The sequence below is a fragment of the Thamnophis sirtalis genome, unplaced genomic scaffold, assembly GCF_051295495.1.
Source record: "Thamnophis sirtalis isolate CommonGarterSnake01/CBP01778 unplaced genomic scaffold, rThaSir2_p1.2 scaffold_1, whole genome shotgun sequence".
Taxonomy (NCBI): domain Eukaryota; kingdom Metazoa; phylum Chordata; class Lepidosauria; order Squamata; family Natricidae; genus Thamnophis; species Thamnophis sirtalis.
In genome coordinates, this window is record NW_028261381.1 from 147,005,758 (window position 1) to 147,020,422 (window position 14,665).

The 14,665-nt window shown below is 44.4% G+C and overlaps 1 protein-coding gene across 1 annotated transcript in view; it reads right to left on the reverse strand.

The window, feature by feature from the left end:
• ADSS1 (adenylosuccinate synthase 1) overlaps positions 1-14,665 on the reverse strand; it is a 30,474-nt gene that overhangs the window by 6,555 nt on the left and 9,254 nt on the right. Inside the window, exons 3-9 of the mRNA XM_014073372.2 lie at positions 13,328-13,390; positions 12,823-12,873; positions 12,109-12,175; positions 3,927-4,034; positions 3,497-3,578; positions 2,415-2,541; positions 8-162 (exon numbers count right to left, since the gene is read on the reverse strand). Coding sequence (XP_013928847.1) covers positions 8-162; positions 2,415-2,541; positions 3,497-3,578; positions 3,927-4,034; positions 12,109-12,175; positions 12,823-12,873; positions 13,328-13,390 — 653 coding nt within the window. The remainder of the gene's footprint in view (positions 1-7; positions 163-2,414; positions 2,542-3,496; positions 3,579-3,926; positions 4,035-12,108; positions 12,176-12,822; positions 12,874-13,327; positions 13,391-14,665) is intronic.

Consider the following 14,665-nt stretch of genomic DNA (forward strand, 5'->3'; position numbering starts at 1 on the left):
TACTTACATTTATTTGTTCAGTTGGAAAGGCTCCAATTCCCACTCTTGTTGTGTAGACTTTTACTACTCCGTAAACTTCTCCAATATACTGAGGAGGAATGCCCAATCCAGTGCATACACCACCGACGGTGCAGTTTGATGATGTCACAAAAGGATATGTGCCTATCAAAAAGCAAAAAAGTAGGTACATCCTGCTTTTTTAAAAAAAGAGTGCTGTTATTTCAAACAGCTCTTCAACACATCACCTTTAAAGATCAGGGAATCACATGAAAATGTGCGGGAGAAACCTGCATAGTCCAGGTTTATCAAGCACATTATGCTCTTCTATATTATAAGAGCCAAGGTGGCGCAGTGGTTAAATGCAGCACTGCAGGCTACTGCTAGATCAGCAGGTCAGCGGTTCAAATCTCACCGGCTCAGGGTTGACTCAGCCTTCCATCCTTCCGAGGTGGGTAAAATGAGGACCCAGATTGTTGGGGGCAATATGCTGACTCTCTGTAAACCGCTTAGAGAGGCCTGAAAGGCCTATGAAGCGGTATATAAGTCTACTGCTATTGCTATTGCTATTGCTATTATTAAACAGCACTTAGCAGTAACACTTAGACTTATATACTGCTTCACAGTGCTTTACAGCCCTCTCTAAGCAGTTACAGAGTCAGCCTAGTGTCTCCAACAATCTGGGTCCTCATTTTACCAACCTCGGAAGGATGGAAGGCTGAGTCAACCTTGAGCCAGTGAGAATCGAACTGCCGAACTGTTGGCAGCTAGCACAATTAGCGTGTAGTACTGCATTCTCAAAACTGCACCACCATTGCTCTGTAAATATTGTTACATTTAACATCCATATGCAGGTAGTGCTTACTTATCCACTCAGTAATTGTTCAGAATTATGACAGTGCTCAATGAGGAGACTTACAACTATTCCTCATACTCATTGTGTCCCCCAGGTCCCATGATGACCATTTGGGCACTTGACAAGTAGCTTGCAGTTATGATGGTTGCAGCATCACTGCTGACTTCCAAAAAGCAAAGTCAATGGGGAAGACAGCAAGACGTTGCAAATGGTGATCATGTGATATTGTGCTTAACAACTATGTGGGATGTGCTTAACAATGGCAACCAAAACTGTTGCAACTGCTATTGTAAGACGGTATGGTCATGTTTAGCAATGGAGTTGCCAGTTCCCATTATGGTTATAAAATGAGGAATAACTACATGCTTGTAAAAAGAAACTGTACATTTGGTTCCAGAAGGCAACAAATTAAACAAATGGTTTAATAAGCCAACTGAGAAGAATGCAAAACTGTACAGCAGAAAACAAATTCCTTCTTGGAATTCTGCTCCTAATCTTTACTCACTTGCATTCTAAAAGAGGTAGTACATTCTCTCATGTTGACCCCTAAATAAGATACACTTTGAGATACTCTTGTACGGCAAAGTGTGAATAGTAAATTAGTTTCACTGGAGTATTGTATGTCTGAAGATAACATCGCAGATCATTTTAGTAAGGCCCAAGGTAACATAAAGCATAAATGTTGTTGCGAGGAATACGGATTAAGATTGTAAGATTTATATCTTGTCCTACCCAAAGGGGAGAATGTTAGGAATATAATGGTTGGATTGGCAATATATAAATCATATAGCAATGCTATACCTGTTTCTTTAAATCATACTGTAAAATGTGATTGGTTGCTGTTTTTCCTCAATCGGCCATAAGAGGGAGCCAAAATGACTGTTAGCTCTCTGTTCGTTAGATGCTGGGTTGATCTGATCTGAGTGTCGTGAGCTATTGTAAGTTTTGCAACTGTTAGCAAACTTTGAGTACTGAACTGATCATATGATACTGGACTATGTTATTTGGATTATCCCTTAACTGAACGACATTGATGACTGACTGTCTTATCCGTGTATGACTTGGACTATTTGATGGACTCTGATACCTTATTTCCACGAAAGTAAAAGCCTATTTAAACTGCAGTGTCTCTGTATGCTGGTTTGTGTGTTCTCCAACAAAACTCACACAACGCTTCGCTGAACGTACTTGCTCTCCCAATGGGGAGCTTACCTAACAACTCTGATATGGTTGGATCCAAATTATGTCATAGTTACAATATGGCCATTGAAATCACCAGGGTCTCATCAATTTCTCAGCATGATTAAGACTCACGATCATACAAACTATGAATATTTAAGAATGTATGAAAAGGGTAAACTAATCACCATTTCTCTCAGTGGCCTGTCAGGCTTCAGGAAATGCATGCTCTATTTCTCATCTGTATGCATTATTATTTCTCATCAATATGCACCTTACTCATGAAATAATAATCTAACCCTTCTCATATCTATGTACATAGTAATTTATTAAACAGATTTCTATGTAGCTAGACAACCATATACTGTACCAAGTGACATACCAAAATCAATGTCAAGCAGTGCTGCATTGGCACCCTCCACCAGAATTTTCTTTGGAGGGCCGTGTAGTGCTTCGTACATAAAATAAACTCCATCTTTGACCATTGGTCTTATTGTTTCAGCATATCCCTGCAATATTCCATATATATATGAAAAGTTACTATATTTCTCCTATATTGGCTGAAAGTTAAGAATAGAAGCATATCAGAAGCCAAACCAGAAAAAACACAATTTCTAGGCAATTAAGGAGGAAATATACAGGTTGCTAACTGTGATAGGCTGGCTAGACACAAGAATAAGGTTGATTATATTTATCATGACAAACTCTGAAGTTTTGCCAGTTTAATTTGCAGGAGAATAAATGGCATCTTGTCAGATCCTTTTGGATGACTTTGGGCATTTAAGGATCTGAACAAGATGATTGAAAAAGTTTGAACCATTCAGATTGAAATAGTTATGTCTCATAACTACAGATAGTCCTGGACTTACAACAGTTAATTTAGTGACCGTCCAAAGTTATATCGTCAATGAAAAAAGTGACTTATGACCATTTTTCACACTTACAACCGTTGCAACATTCCCATGGTCACATGATCAAAATTCAGATTGTTAGCAACTCTCTCACATTTATGACAGTTGCAGTGTCCTGGGATCATGTCATCACATTTTTCTACCTTCTGACAAGCAAAGTCAATGGATAAACAAGATTCACTTAACAACCATGTTACTAACTTAACAACATTATGATTCACTTAACAATTGTGGCAAGAAAGGTTGCAAAATGGGGTAAACACACTTAACAAATGTTTTGCTTAGCAAAATAAATTTTGGACTCAATTATGGTCGTAAGTTGAGGACTACCTGTAATTGCATATAGCACAAAAATATTCAGCTGAGTCCAAGAGGTTATAAATTCTTTTTTAGGTGAAGGAGTTTTTCCAGTCATAATGACACTAGTTCTAGTCATCTCAGAAGTTTTCACCATCATCATTAATCATGACATTCTCCTGGAAAGATAATCCAATCTAGGTTTATCTATTCTGTTAAAATTCCAAATTTCAAGATGGGAATGTTAGAGGTTTACCTTCAGTTTTTTTAGTTGTCCTTCTATGTCAACTTCTAAAGAAGGAAACATTGACTTGTACTGGTGAGCCAGATTTTTAAATCTGCAAAACATCAACAATTAGCAGCATACACTGTACATAGATATTTTAAACTGTATGTTTCCCTACAAATCACAGGCAAAAAATACCTGGTGAAATATGCATGGAGACCAGGTTGTATGTTCAAACAACAGGTTTTTAAGTGTCAAAGATAATCAGAATTTATCTTAATTAAGTCAATGAAATAAATATTTCTCCAAATCCAGCCTGTTTTCAGTAATATTTGCACAACTATCTTCACAGTTCCCCACAGAGCACATTCATACATACTTTCCCTTCTGTACAATATCTTAAGAGTCTACAAAAAGTTCCCATCCAAGAAGTTCCTTGTTGTGCACTCGACAAGAATACCTTAATGAAAATTCACTGAAGTCTGAAAGAAGATCACAGATCCGAAGTCCTGTCCGTGCAGCTTTGGAAGAATAAGTTGGTCCAATTCCTTTTTTTGTCGTGCCAATGCTAGCAAAAAAAGACAATTGAGTGGAATCAACTGTTGAACTATTCAGTTATTTAGTGGTACAGATATTTCCAAATGTCTTGTAAAAGAAATTGGTTAAAATGAGTAGTCTGGACGTGCGTGCATGCATGCATGCATGCATTAGAAAAGAAATATTCGCCTATGAGGTCTTTGATCTTTTCAGGTTCAGAACAGATACAGATTTATTTTCTTTTGAGAAATCAAACAAAATTTGAAAAAAAAACTTCTACTTTTTCATGCTTGAATAGAAGAAAGGTGTATGAATTGCACATATGACTCTCACTGAACGTTATTATTTTGGAACTCAAGTTGGATGCCAAAATCCAGCACACTGGGGAATAACAACATTATATCCTGTTGCATCAACTACCAACTAAATTTCTCTTTAAAAGAAATAAAGGGGTAGCATATAAGGACCAACCCCAACTTAAGTCAAAGTTCAACTCGCCAATTGAAAAGTAGCAACAAATAAAGGAGGGGTGTAGCTATCCCTTTAAAGTTAAAAGTGTGATTTTGGCACCACATTTTTCTACTTTGGTTTTAGTGGTCTTCATTTTTTAGCTATGTTTTATTGCTCTACACATTGTTTAATTTTTATATGGTGAGCCTCACAGAGTTTTGCCTTTAAGAAAAGGTTATATAAATGTTTTAAATAAATGATCCAAATGGAAATATTTCTCTTCATTATATTCTCAGGCATTCATATTCTGAAGATTCTCAAGCAAAAGGCAACCCAGATAAACAACAAATATAACTGGAAAATGACCGTTGTCTTACCTGAACGGTCCTTCTATGGGTGCTGCGAAGGGAATCCAATCATGGTTAACTTAGCCTTCTAGCCTTGAGACTGAGTATGCAAATATCAAAGTTACGCCTCCTCTGACTGGACTTCCGTTTCCTCTCCAGTTCTTTTACGAAGTCCACCGAAGGATCATTATGTCAATCCTCAAACAAGCCGCAAGTCATCCGGCACTACAGAGTCAAGTCCAGTCAGTAACAAGTCAGAGAGTCACATCAAAACGGAGCCCTGACCAGCCGAAGCTGCGGGCGGGTTTGGATTCCCTTCGCAGCACCCATAGAAGGACCGTTCAGGTAAGACAACGGTCATTCTCCTGTGTGCTGCTCCGGGAATCCAATCATGGGATATATCAAAGCAATGAACTCCCAGGGCGGGAGCTAGGCTGGTCAGGCTCCTCCGCAGACGGAAGGACCCTTTGCAACACTCTCCGCCCAAAGGACGCCTCGGCCGAGGCGAAGACATCAATCTTGTAGTGGCGAATAAAGGGCGAGGGGGATGCCCAAGTGGCCGCCCTGCAAATCTCTTCTACAGACGCTTGCGTCGCCCAGGCCGCTGTGGTGGCCGCACTCCTGGTGGAATGAGGAGTGATTCGCCTTGGAACCGGTCTGGAGTGGGAGTCATACGCCAACGCAATGCAAGCTTTCAACCATCGGCCGATGGTGTGGGAGGACACCTTCTGTCCCATTGAAGATGGCTGGAAGGAGACGAACAGGGCCTCCGATCTTCGGAACGACGCCGTGCGCTTCACATAGCGACGAAGAGCCCTGCGAACATCCAGATGGTGCCACTGACGCTCCCGCGGATGAGACGGGTGAGGACAAAAGTCCGGCAGGACAAGTTCTTGAGTTCTGTGAAACAACGAGTTTATCTTTGGAAGAAAGGTCGGATCCAAACGAAGCACTACCTTGTTCGGGTGGAAGATGCAAAGATCCGCACGAACCGAAAGGGCTGCTAGCTCCGACACCCTCCTGGCCGATGTTATGGCCACCAGGAAGGCCGTCTTGAGCGTCAGCAAGCGGAGGCTGATGGAATGTAGAGGCTCAAAGGGGGCAGCTGTAAGGGCCCTGAGAACCAAGGTCAAATCCCACGTGGGATAACGATGTACCGTCGGCGGTCGTAAGTTGGAAGCACCCTTAAGGAAGGTTCGAACTCGCGAGTGCTGGGATAAGGAGCGGCCTTGGCCACCCCCGACCACCGTCGACAAGGCTGTGACCTGACGGCGAAGCGTGTTTGGTGCCAACCCCTTGTTGAGGCCGGACTGCAAGAAATCCAGAACCTGGGGCACCGAGGCTTTGATGGGATCGACCCCGGTGCGTCGGCACCAGCGGCAGAAGGCCTGCCAGGTAGCCTCGTAAATACGGGTAGTCGACGGGCGACGGGCCGCTTGAATTGTAGAAATGACTTCGTCCGAATAGTGGAGGGCCGCTAGCATCTCCCGCTCACGTGCCACACGGCTAACTGCAACAGCTGAGGGCCCGGGTGCCGGAGAGCCCCTTGGTGGAGCTGAATCTTGTCGTCCGGGATCCTCCAAGGACGCGAAACGGACAGATGGACGAGGTCTGCGTACCAGGGACGTCTGGGCCACATTGGGGCGACCAGCAGCACTTCCGCCTGTTCTGTCAAGATCTTCTGAATGACCGACGGAAGGATCGGGAGAGGAGGAAAGGCATAGAGAAGGCCGGCCGGCCAACGGCTGCGTAGAGCGTCTACTCCCTCCGCCCCCGGAGTCTGGTATCGGGAGTAAAACCGGGGAAGTTGTGCGTTGTGCGGGTGAGCGAACAGATCCACCTCGGGCAGGCCGAATCGGCGAGAGAGCTCCTGGAAGAGAATGGGGTGGAGCTGCCACTCCCCCTGATCCACAGTCGCTCTGCTCAGCCAGTCCGCCTGAGTGTTGGCTTCGCCCGAGATGTGCTCCGCCCGAATCGATGAGAGTCTGGGCTCCGCCCAATGGAACAACCTTTCCGCTTCCAGCATCAGAGCTCTGGACTGCGTTCCCCCTTGGCGGTTGATGTGAGCCTTGGAGGCCACATTGTCGGTCAAGATTAACACATGGTGATGAGATACAATGTCCCGAAACTCCAGGAGAGCCAGACGGATGGCCCGCAACTCCAGCCAGTTTATGCTGTTCGCCAGCTCCTGATCCGACCATCGACCTTGGGCCACCTTGTCCAGGGCATGGGCCCCCCATCCGAATAAGCTGGCGTCCGTTGTAACTTGAACGCGGTCCGGCTCCTTGAATGGACATCCCCTGAGGAGCCTGGACGACATCCACCAATGCAGGGACCGCCTGGCCTTGCCCGGGAGCTGCACCTTGATGTGGGAATGACTGGTATGCGCTCTTTGGAAGGGCAGCAGGAACCACTGGAGAGGACGCGCATGGAACCTGGCCCAGGGCACCACGCTGATGCAGGAGATCATCTTCCCTAGCAGTTTGGATAGCGACAGCAGCGGTACTCGCCGATGGGATAGCGCATGATGCGCCAGGTGGTATATGCTCTGCCTCCTTTCCGGGGACAGGAAAACCTCGCACGACATCGAGTTGATGGTGGTTCCCAGATGAAGGAGGGACGTGGTTGGGCGCAGGTGGCTCTTGGGCAGATTGAGGACAAAGCCATGGTCCCGCAATGCGTCCATCGTGACCTGTAGGTCTCGGAGGGCCTGATCTCGAGAGGACGACAGCACCAACACGTCGTCCAAATAACAATTGATACGTATTGGAATTGAACGAAGGGAGGCTGCCAATACTGCCAGAAGTTTGGTGAACGTGCGCGGGGCCGAGGAGAGGCCGAATGGCAAGGCCCGGTATTGATAATGACGGCCGTTGAAGTGAAACCGCAGGAACTTCCGATGTGCCGGATGAATGGGCACATGGAGGTACGCTTCTTTGATGTCTATGGAAGTCATCATGTCGCCTTGGCGGATGGAAGCCAATATGCTCTTTAGAGAGTGCATTTTGAATTTTTGGTATTTGATATACTGATTGAGCTGTTTCAAATCTAGGATTGCCCTCCATCCCCCGGAGTTCTTTGGTACTAGGAACAAGATGGAATAAAACCCTAGGCCTCCCTGCCCTTTGGGAACTTGCTCTATGGCCCTGATGGTGAGAAGATGAGATATCTCGGTGTCCATAAGGCGCCGCTTTGACGGGCACCTGGGCACAGGGCACCTGATGAACCTTCTCGGGGGGATGGATAGAAATTCTAGCGTGAGACCCAAACTCACTACTTGAAGGGCCCAGGCGTCTGACGTGAGCTCCGCCCACCTGTGGGCGAAGGCCAAGAGACGTCCTCCTATGGGCCCTACCTCCTGCGAGTCAGCGGTATCTGCGAAAGGATCGGTTGCCCGCTCCTCGGAATGACCGTCTACTCTGCGCCTGACTCTGCTGGCGCCCCCTGTCTCTGGCCCCGGCTCGGTCCTGGCCACGGTCCTGTGCCTGGGAGAACCCCCTGGTATAGTTGGGGACATAGGGGGCAGAGGTAAACCCCGAGTCCCCAGACCGAAAGGGCTGCCGTCTACCATAAGGCTGTGGCCTTCTGGCCACACGGGCACTTGTGGAGGGAAGCACCCTACGTCTGTCCCGAGTCTCAATGAGAATTGGATCCAGCACTGAACCAAACAAGGCCCCGCCCTTAAAGGGCGTGGATGCTAGACGCCACTTGGATTTGATATCAGCTTGCCAGTGGCGGAGCCAGAGCAAACGGCGAGAAGCCACATTGGAAGCCACGGCTCGGGATGCAAACTTTGCCGCGCTAAGGGTGGCATCAGCAGAAAACTCTAGGGCCGCTATCAGTTTGGTGACATCCTGATGGAGGCGCAGTTCCTCCGGATCCAGCCTTTCCTGTAGTTGTCTCAGCCAAACTAAAGAAGTCCTATTAAAGAAGGAAGCTGCAGTGGCTGATCGCAAGGCCCACGCTGCTGCCTGATGAGTCTTGCGAAGGACCGATTCGGCCTTGCGGTCCTCGGCCTTCAATCCTTCCGAAATTTCAGAAGGAATTAACGCCGGTGAAGCAAGAGCAGCGATGGGAGCATCCACTGTGGGAAACTGCAGGAGGGCCTCCAACTCTGGAGAAGATGTGAAAAGCTTCCTATCACCAGACCCAGGGGGCTTAACTGCGGTCGGCTCATCCCACTGCTTTTGGATTAAATCAAGAAAAAGCTTGGGAGATGGAATAAAATCTTGCAGAGCCACCTGCTCAGCAAAGAGCCGCTCGGTGGCATCCAGGCCCACAGCAGCACTTTCTGCAGAAATTGCCTCCCCCATGTGGGTGGTAGTCTTGGCCTTATATAGCAGGGATTTGAAGAGAGTGTGCCTGAAAAGCCCAGGGGGCGGAGGCTGGTCCACAGGAAGGCCCTCGTCACCAGAGAGTTCCCTATCCTGGATTTCACCTTCCTCCACTAAGGGAGATTGTGCGCTAAACACAGAGTGTAAAGGGGAAGGAGGATCAGTTTGCAGAATGGAAGAATCCCCTTGTACTGCTTGGGGAGCCAGGCCTGAGTAGGCCAGAGTAGGCCTGGAGACCTGGGATCTACGCGCTAATTCCGCATCCACCCCTCTGGAAATAGCCTCTGAGATCATGCTGTAGAATTCAGCAGAAAGGCCCAAATCCTGGCCCTCCAGAGGCCTGAGGCCTGCAGCTGTGGGGGTGAACGTGGCAGAGGGCCCAGCGCGTGGAGGTGAACGAAGAGAAGCCCCACTAGCCTCCGAAATAATTGGGGGGGATCGAGGCCCGAAAGCCCCTACCTCAGGAGTAGGGCCCTGGGGAAGCTGAATATCAGGAGACCAACCCTGCTCAACGACCCTCACCGGAGACACAGGCTGCTGAATCAGAACCGGAGGGGAAGAAATGGGAGCCCCAGATGCCTTGGGGAGAACTTTGGCCTTGTCCTTGCGCTTGTGCGACTTATCCCGAACAGTAGATGAGGCTCGAGGCCTACTAGTAGAGGCCCTGGTCGCGGCCCTACTAGGCCCAGGGCTGGCCCCTCCCTCGCCAGGGGAGCGGGGCTCAGAAACTGGCCGGACAGTACCTTGCAATTGATCAGCCATGATATGAATTTGAAAGAGCTCAATCAGCGAAACAAAGGAATGCAATTGAAAGCACTCGCCAAGAACGCCACGTGGAAGCAGAGACCAAGAGAAGCGACCTCCTCCCTGAGTCAGCAAACTCGAGTGAGGGAAAAGGGAGGGGCGGAAGCAGTGCGCAAACTCAAGCGCGCGAGCAAAATCTGCCTTCTCATCCCAGGCGTTAGAGCGCATGCGTGAAAAGCGCTTCCAAATAAGGTCACCGGCATCAAAGGCGCGAAATTCAAAGGAACCGCAGGGGAAATTCCCAAACAGCCGATTCATGTAATCCCCCGGCAGCCGCTCCAGCGAGGGCACAAAGGAGGGAGGCGGGGAGGGGGGGAGACCCGCTCCGACAAGCCAAAGCCTCGGATCTGACCGCGCTCGCGGGCGGGTGCTATCCGGCATGGAGAGCAGCGCTGGGAGACTCAGCTTCCTTGCGCGCTGATGTTAAGGGAGGGCAGGCGGAGAACGCCCCACTCCAGCTGTAGCGATCCGATATCCCTTTAAGGGAAACAGCGAGGGAGGAATCGGCTGGCAGCAATCTGCCGCTTTACCTCCAATCCAGCAAGAAATCCACAGTGAAAACCAAGTAAATTCATCCTTAATCTTGAAATATTAGCAATTAATCAAGAGAGCGTTGAAAATAAGTCTCGTAGGCTTGACTGAGTAATAAGAACTGGAGAGGAAACGGAAGTCCAGTCAGAGGAGGCGTAACTTTGATATTTGCATACTCAGTCTCAAGGCTAGAAGGCTAAGTTAACCATGATTGGATTCCCGGAGCAGCACACAGGAGAAGTATAATGCTCCCAACCTCATTTTCTTTAAGGTTACTGAGCGATATATTGTCTTTGCAAGGCATTATTCCTCTCAACTGCGCATCTTCCAAACTTCAGTCATTTATGTTTGGGATGTTCTGATCATCTCAAAGATCACAATGTCGTTCTTTTAGGGAATCCAGCAGTAGCTATATTACCCCACACTGATTAATTGAACTGGACCAGAATGCTATGCATGTACAAGTACTTTTCCATACTGTACTGTGTGCCAAGGTTGCTATGAGGATGCTTCCTTTCACTACTTCACTGCCAGATTTTTCAGAGTTGTTCTAAATAGATTAACTGGGTATCATTTTCCAGCTCAGTGACCTATCAAATATAACCTCCAGCACAGAGACATGACTGTGGTCAACTGGAAGGGAAAAAAGCATGTCAATAACTATATCGTCTTTTCCCAAAACATTGGAAAAGTTTATCAATAATTACTTGAGTATGAACTATCTTTTACTCAGAATTGATTTCCTACCTACCATCAGTAAATACTCATTAGCGTAACCTGGCTTTAAAAGAGATTTTTCTACTGCATGATCCATTTGTATCACATGTCACCTCATAATTAACCTTAATATCGTCTGAGGCTGATTCTGGCAGTTCAAAATACTTTTAGAATCCAAATCCCTAACACAAAGATGCCTTTTTGTTCATTGTTCAGCTTTTACAACCTTACTGTAATGCTAATACTAATTCAGCAGTGGCAGTTGTATAACTGAACAAACCTGAAGAGATTCTCACACATAATCTGGGTGATAATGCTATGTCACTAAATTTGCCTCAGGAAAGATAATATATATGATTCATTGTCTAAATTTTACATTAGTCAGTGTTCCCATAACTTCATCATTCTCACGAAGAGATAACAGCCAGATTTCTATTTGTGTGGTATGTCATGAAGAGCTGCCATGTTCTAAAGTGCAGATTCTATAACAGAGCCCCATGTGTAGATAGGAAGAAGGCAGCAAGATAAATAAATATGGGCATCAGACATGGACTGGCCTCCATATAATAAAAACCTAACCACATGATCTGTCTCCTCATGCACTACTTGTAAAGCATATGTATTTTCTCCAGAGCAGTTACCAGATGTATAGAGATATGGCTTTTATCAGTGCATCCCTTTTATACAAGCACAGTCTATGTGACATATATGCATGACACATATAGGGATCAGACTGCTCTTATATATTATCTGACTCTTGCACATTTGAAACTCATGCATGCTGTGTAAGTTGATATTTTAAACAAGAACAGCCAAAAAAAAATAACAGAATCGTTGCATTACATTGCATTGTATATGTTTTCTGTCCAGACTTATGCCACATCTAGTAGCAGAATTCAAATATACCAAGATATATAATTACTTTTTCCCCTCTTGTACTTGACGCTGTACTTCTTGAAGTCCATCAACTGCTTGGTGAAAATCAAACACTGCATAGATTTGAGGGAGATAAAACAAGGTTTGATTTTCAAATATTTCATACAATTATGTTTTTAGTGTTCTAACAATAAAGGAATCAAGGTGGTGTAATTATTAGCAGCATTGTGCTTCAAAATAAAGAAATTGCCCAGGTCAAAACAACCTTAATTGTAATTTACCATCTGTTGTATCAAATATATTAAAATAAGAATTATTTGTTCATAGGCAAAAATATGAAGCTTGCTAAATTACCCTTTTTAATTAGAGAAAAGACAGTATATATATTTATGGCTAACTGGAAAACTCTTGTAGACTTTTTGCCTAAAACAGAAAAAATGCATTTATGACTGGATGTTTTCATGATTAGAAAAAGATTGGGTAATTAAAAAGCTTTTTTGTAATCATAGAGTAAGAGATAACTTGTATTTGCTGCAAATGATTAATAAGCTTCTTTCAATTTCTTTTTATATTTTTTCTGCACTTTCTTTTTTTCTCTTTCTTTGTTCTCTTTATGCTGTATTAGTTTGTGTTAGTTTTTATGTTCTTGTAAAAACTTTTAATAAAATTTATACAAAAATATAAATCCTTCCCAGTACAAATAAAATTAACAACAATATGAAAAAGTTGTATTTGTTTTCTGTCTCTGACTATTACTTACCAAGATGTGCTCTGTCAGATATTATAAGTCTTTTCTCCCAGTCCTTTAATCCTATCAAAAGAAACATGTATCAGTTAGAAGAATGTGGCTATAGAGGACTGAACAATCTACAGCAATCTTTCTCAAGTGGCAACTTGAAGATGTATGGACTTCAACTCCCAGAATTCCCCAACTAACCCTTCATGCCAGTTACCCAGGATGAAAATCCTTGCTCTTAGAGCAATAATACTCAAAGTGTAGCATGCAGAGACCAATATCGCAGTCTCATAGGCCAAAGCCTGCTCACCATCAGTGACACATTTACAATCACTAAAAAGTGTCTTTCAAATAAATGTAATTTACCATCTCTTGGGAATTTTTCCAGCCTTAATCTCTTGTCCACAATAACTGAAGTAGGTCCATTTTTTCTTTTTTCAGAACATTAAAATATCCTTTTAAAATAAGGATGAATGCCACTATTTATAACAAGCCCCTTTCTTTTAAAAGAAAAATATGAGGTACAAACCTTTCTTCTCATTTTTTTCAGCTTCTTCAAATAAGCCAGGTAAGTGTATAACCACTCCATTACCTAAAAGGTATACACAAAACTTTTGCTGTAAAATCAAGACATCAAATATCATCCTTAGAAGAGTAAGGATTAGGCAAATACAGCTATTCTTATATCAGAAGAATTTGCAACAGATTGGATTTTTCCAGCTTTTCTAATTAAAGTTTAAAATGGAATTATTAAAGAATGGACTATTGAGTTAGGATACATATTATAAGGTTTCACTTTGCTGTGTCTCTCTGCCTTCTCCTCCAAGAAAGGATTACAAAGATTGATGGCGATGTTTTTTTCTGTGCTCTCAGAAAATCTACAGCTGGCCTTTATCTAACTGGAAGGCTTTGATTTACCTTTTGGCACATTCTGCCACCCTCATTGGATACCCTCTGCATTGGTTGAGTGACTGTCCCACAGTTCCATTCATCCTTTTTTGGTCTTTAGTGCACTTCCCCAGATTGCTTTGTGGACGTTCAATTACTTTGGAACTAATGAGCTTTCAGCAGTATTAACACTAAGCAGACTATTTTAAGCTTACTAGCTAATTTTTCTCTGTCCCATAACTATCAGTCTATCTTCAACAGCCATTTATTGTTTACTCCAATTTAATCTGAATCTCCATTCCTCTAGAAGTCTTTCTGATGTTTTATATGACTTGAAGCCGGCTTAATCCAGTATCTCCTCCTTTGTGATGTGGTATGTGGGAAAGACCTTGGGAGACTGAATCAAGAGATGTTGTCAAAGGAATGGTCAGATAAAAGATAGCATAACCCTCAACTGGAGAGTGGGCAGGGCAAGAGGCTCAGAAGTGACCCTCCCTAGTTTCTTGGGCTATAAAGGAGATGTGGTGAGACATGTGTTTTCAGGCTTGCATGATAACTTTACGATAATGTAGAATTAGCTCAACCTGTTGCAATTTCTATCTTGTTTTCCCCACAAGACTGACATCAATCTTGTAACTCTCAATGTGAGACATTGCAAGCTCTCAAACCACTTGTGGGCTATACTGTATCTTACCTGACCATTCTCTTAATAGTAGTTCTTGACCCAGTATCCCAACATCTTTCCTAGATACGGGTACCATCACTCCTTCTCTCCTATGGCAGAAAGATTCCCAAGAGAATCTAAACTAAAATTTCAGCTTCTTGAGATCAACAAAGATAGCTTGCCCTCCCCAATGTTTGTTTAGGTTACATCATGAAGATTTGAGTATAAGATAAGCCAGCAATGAGATGTGACAACTGCAGGTGCATCACAGTCCTTCATCTCCAGATCATGTCTCATCTGCTCCAAACACAAGTC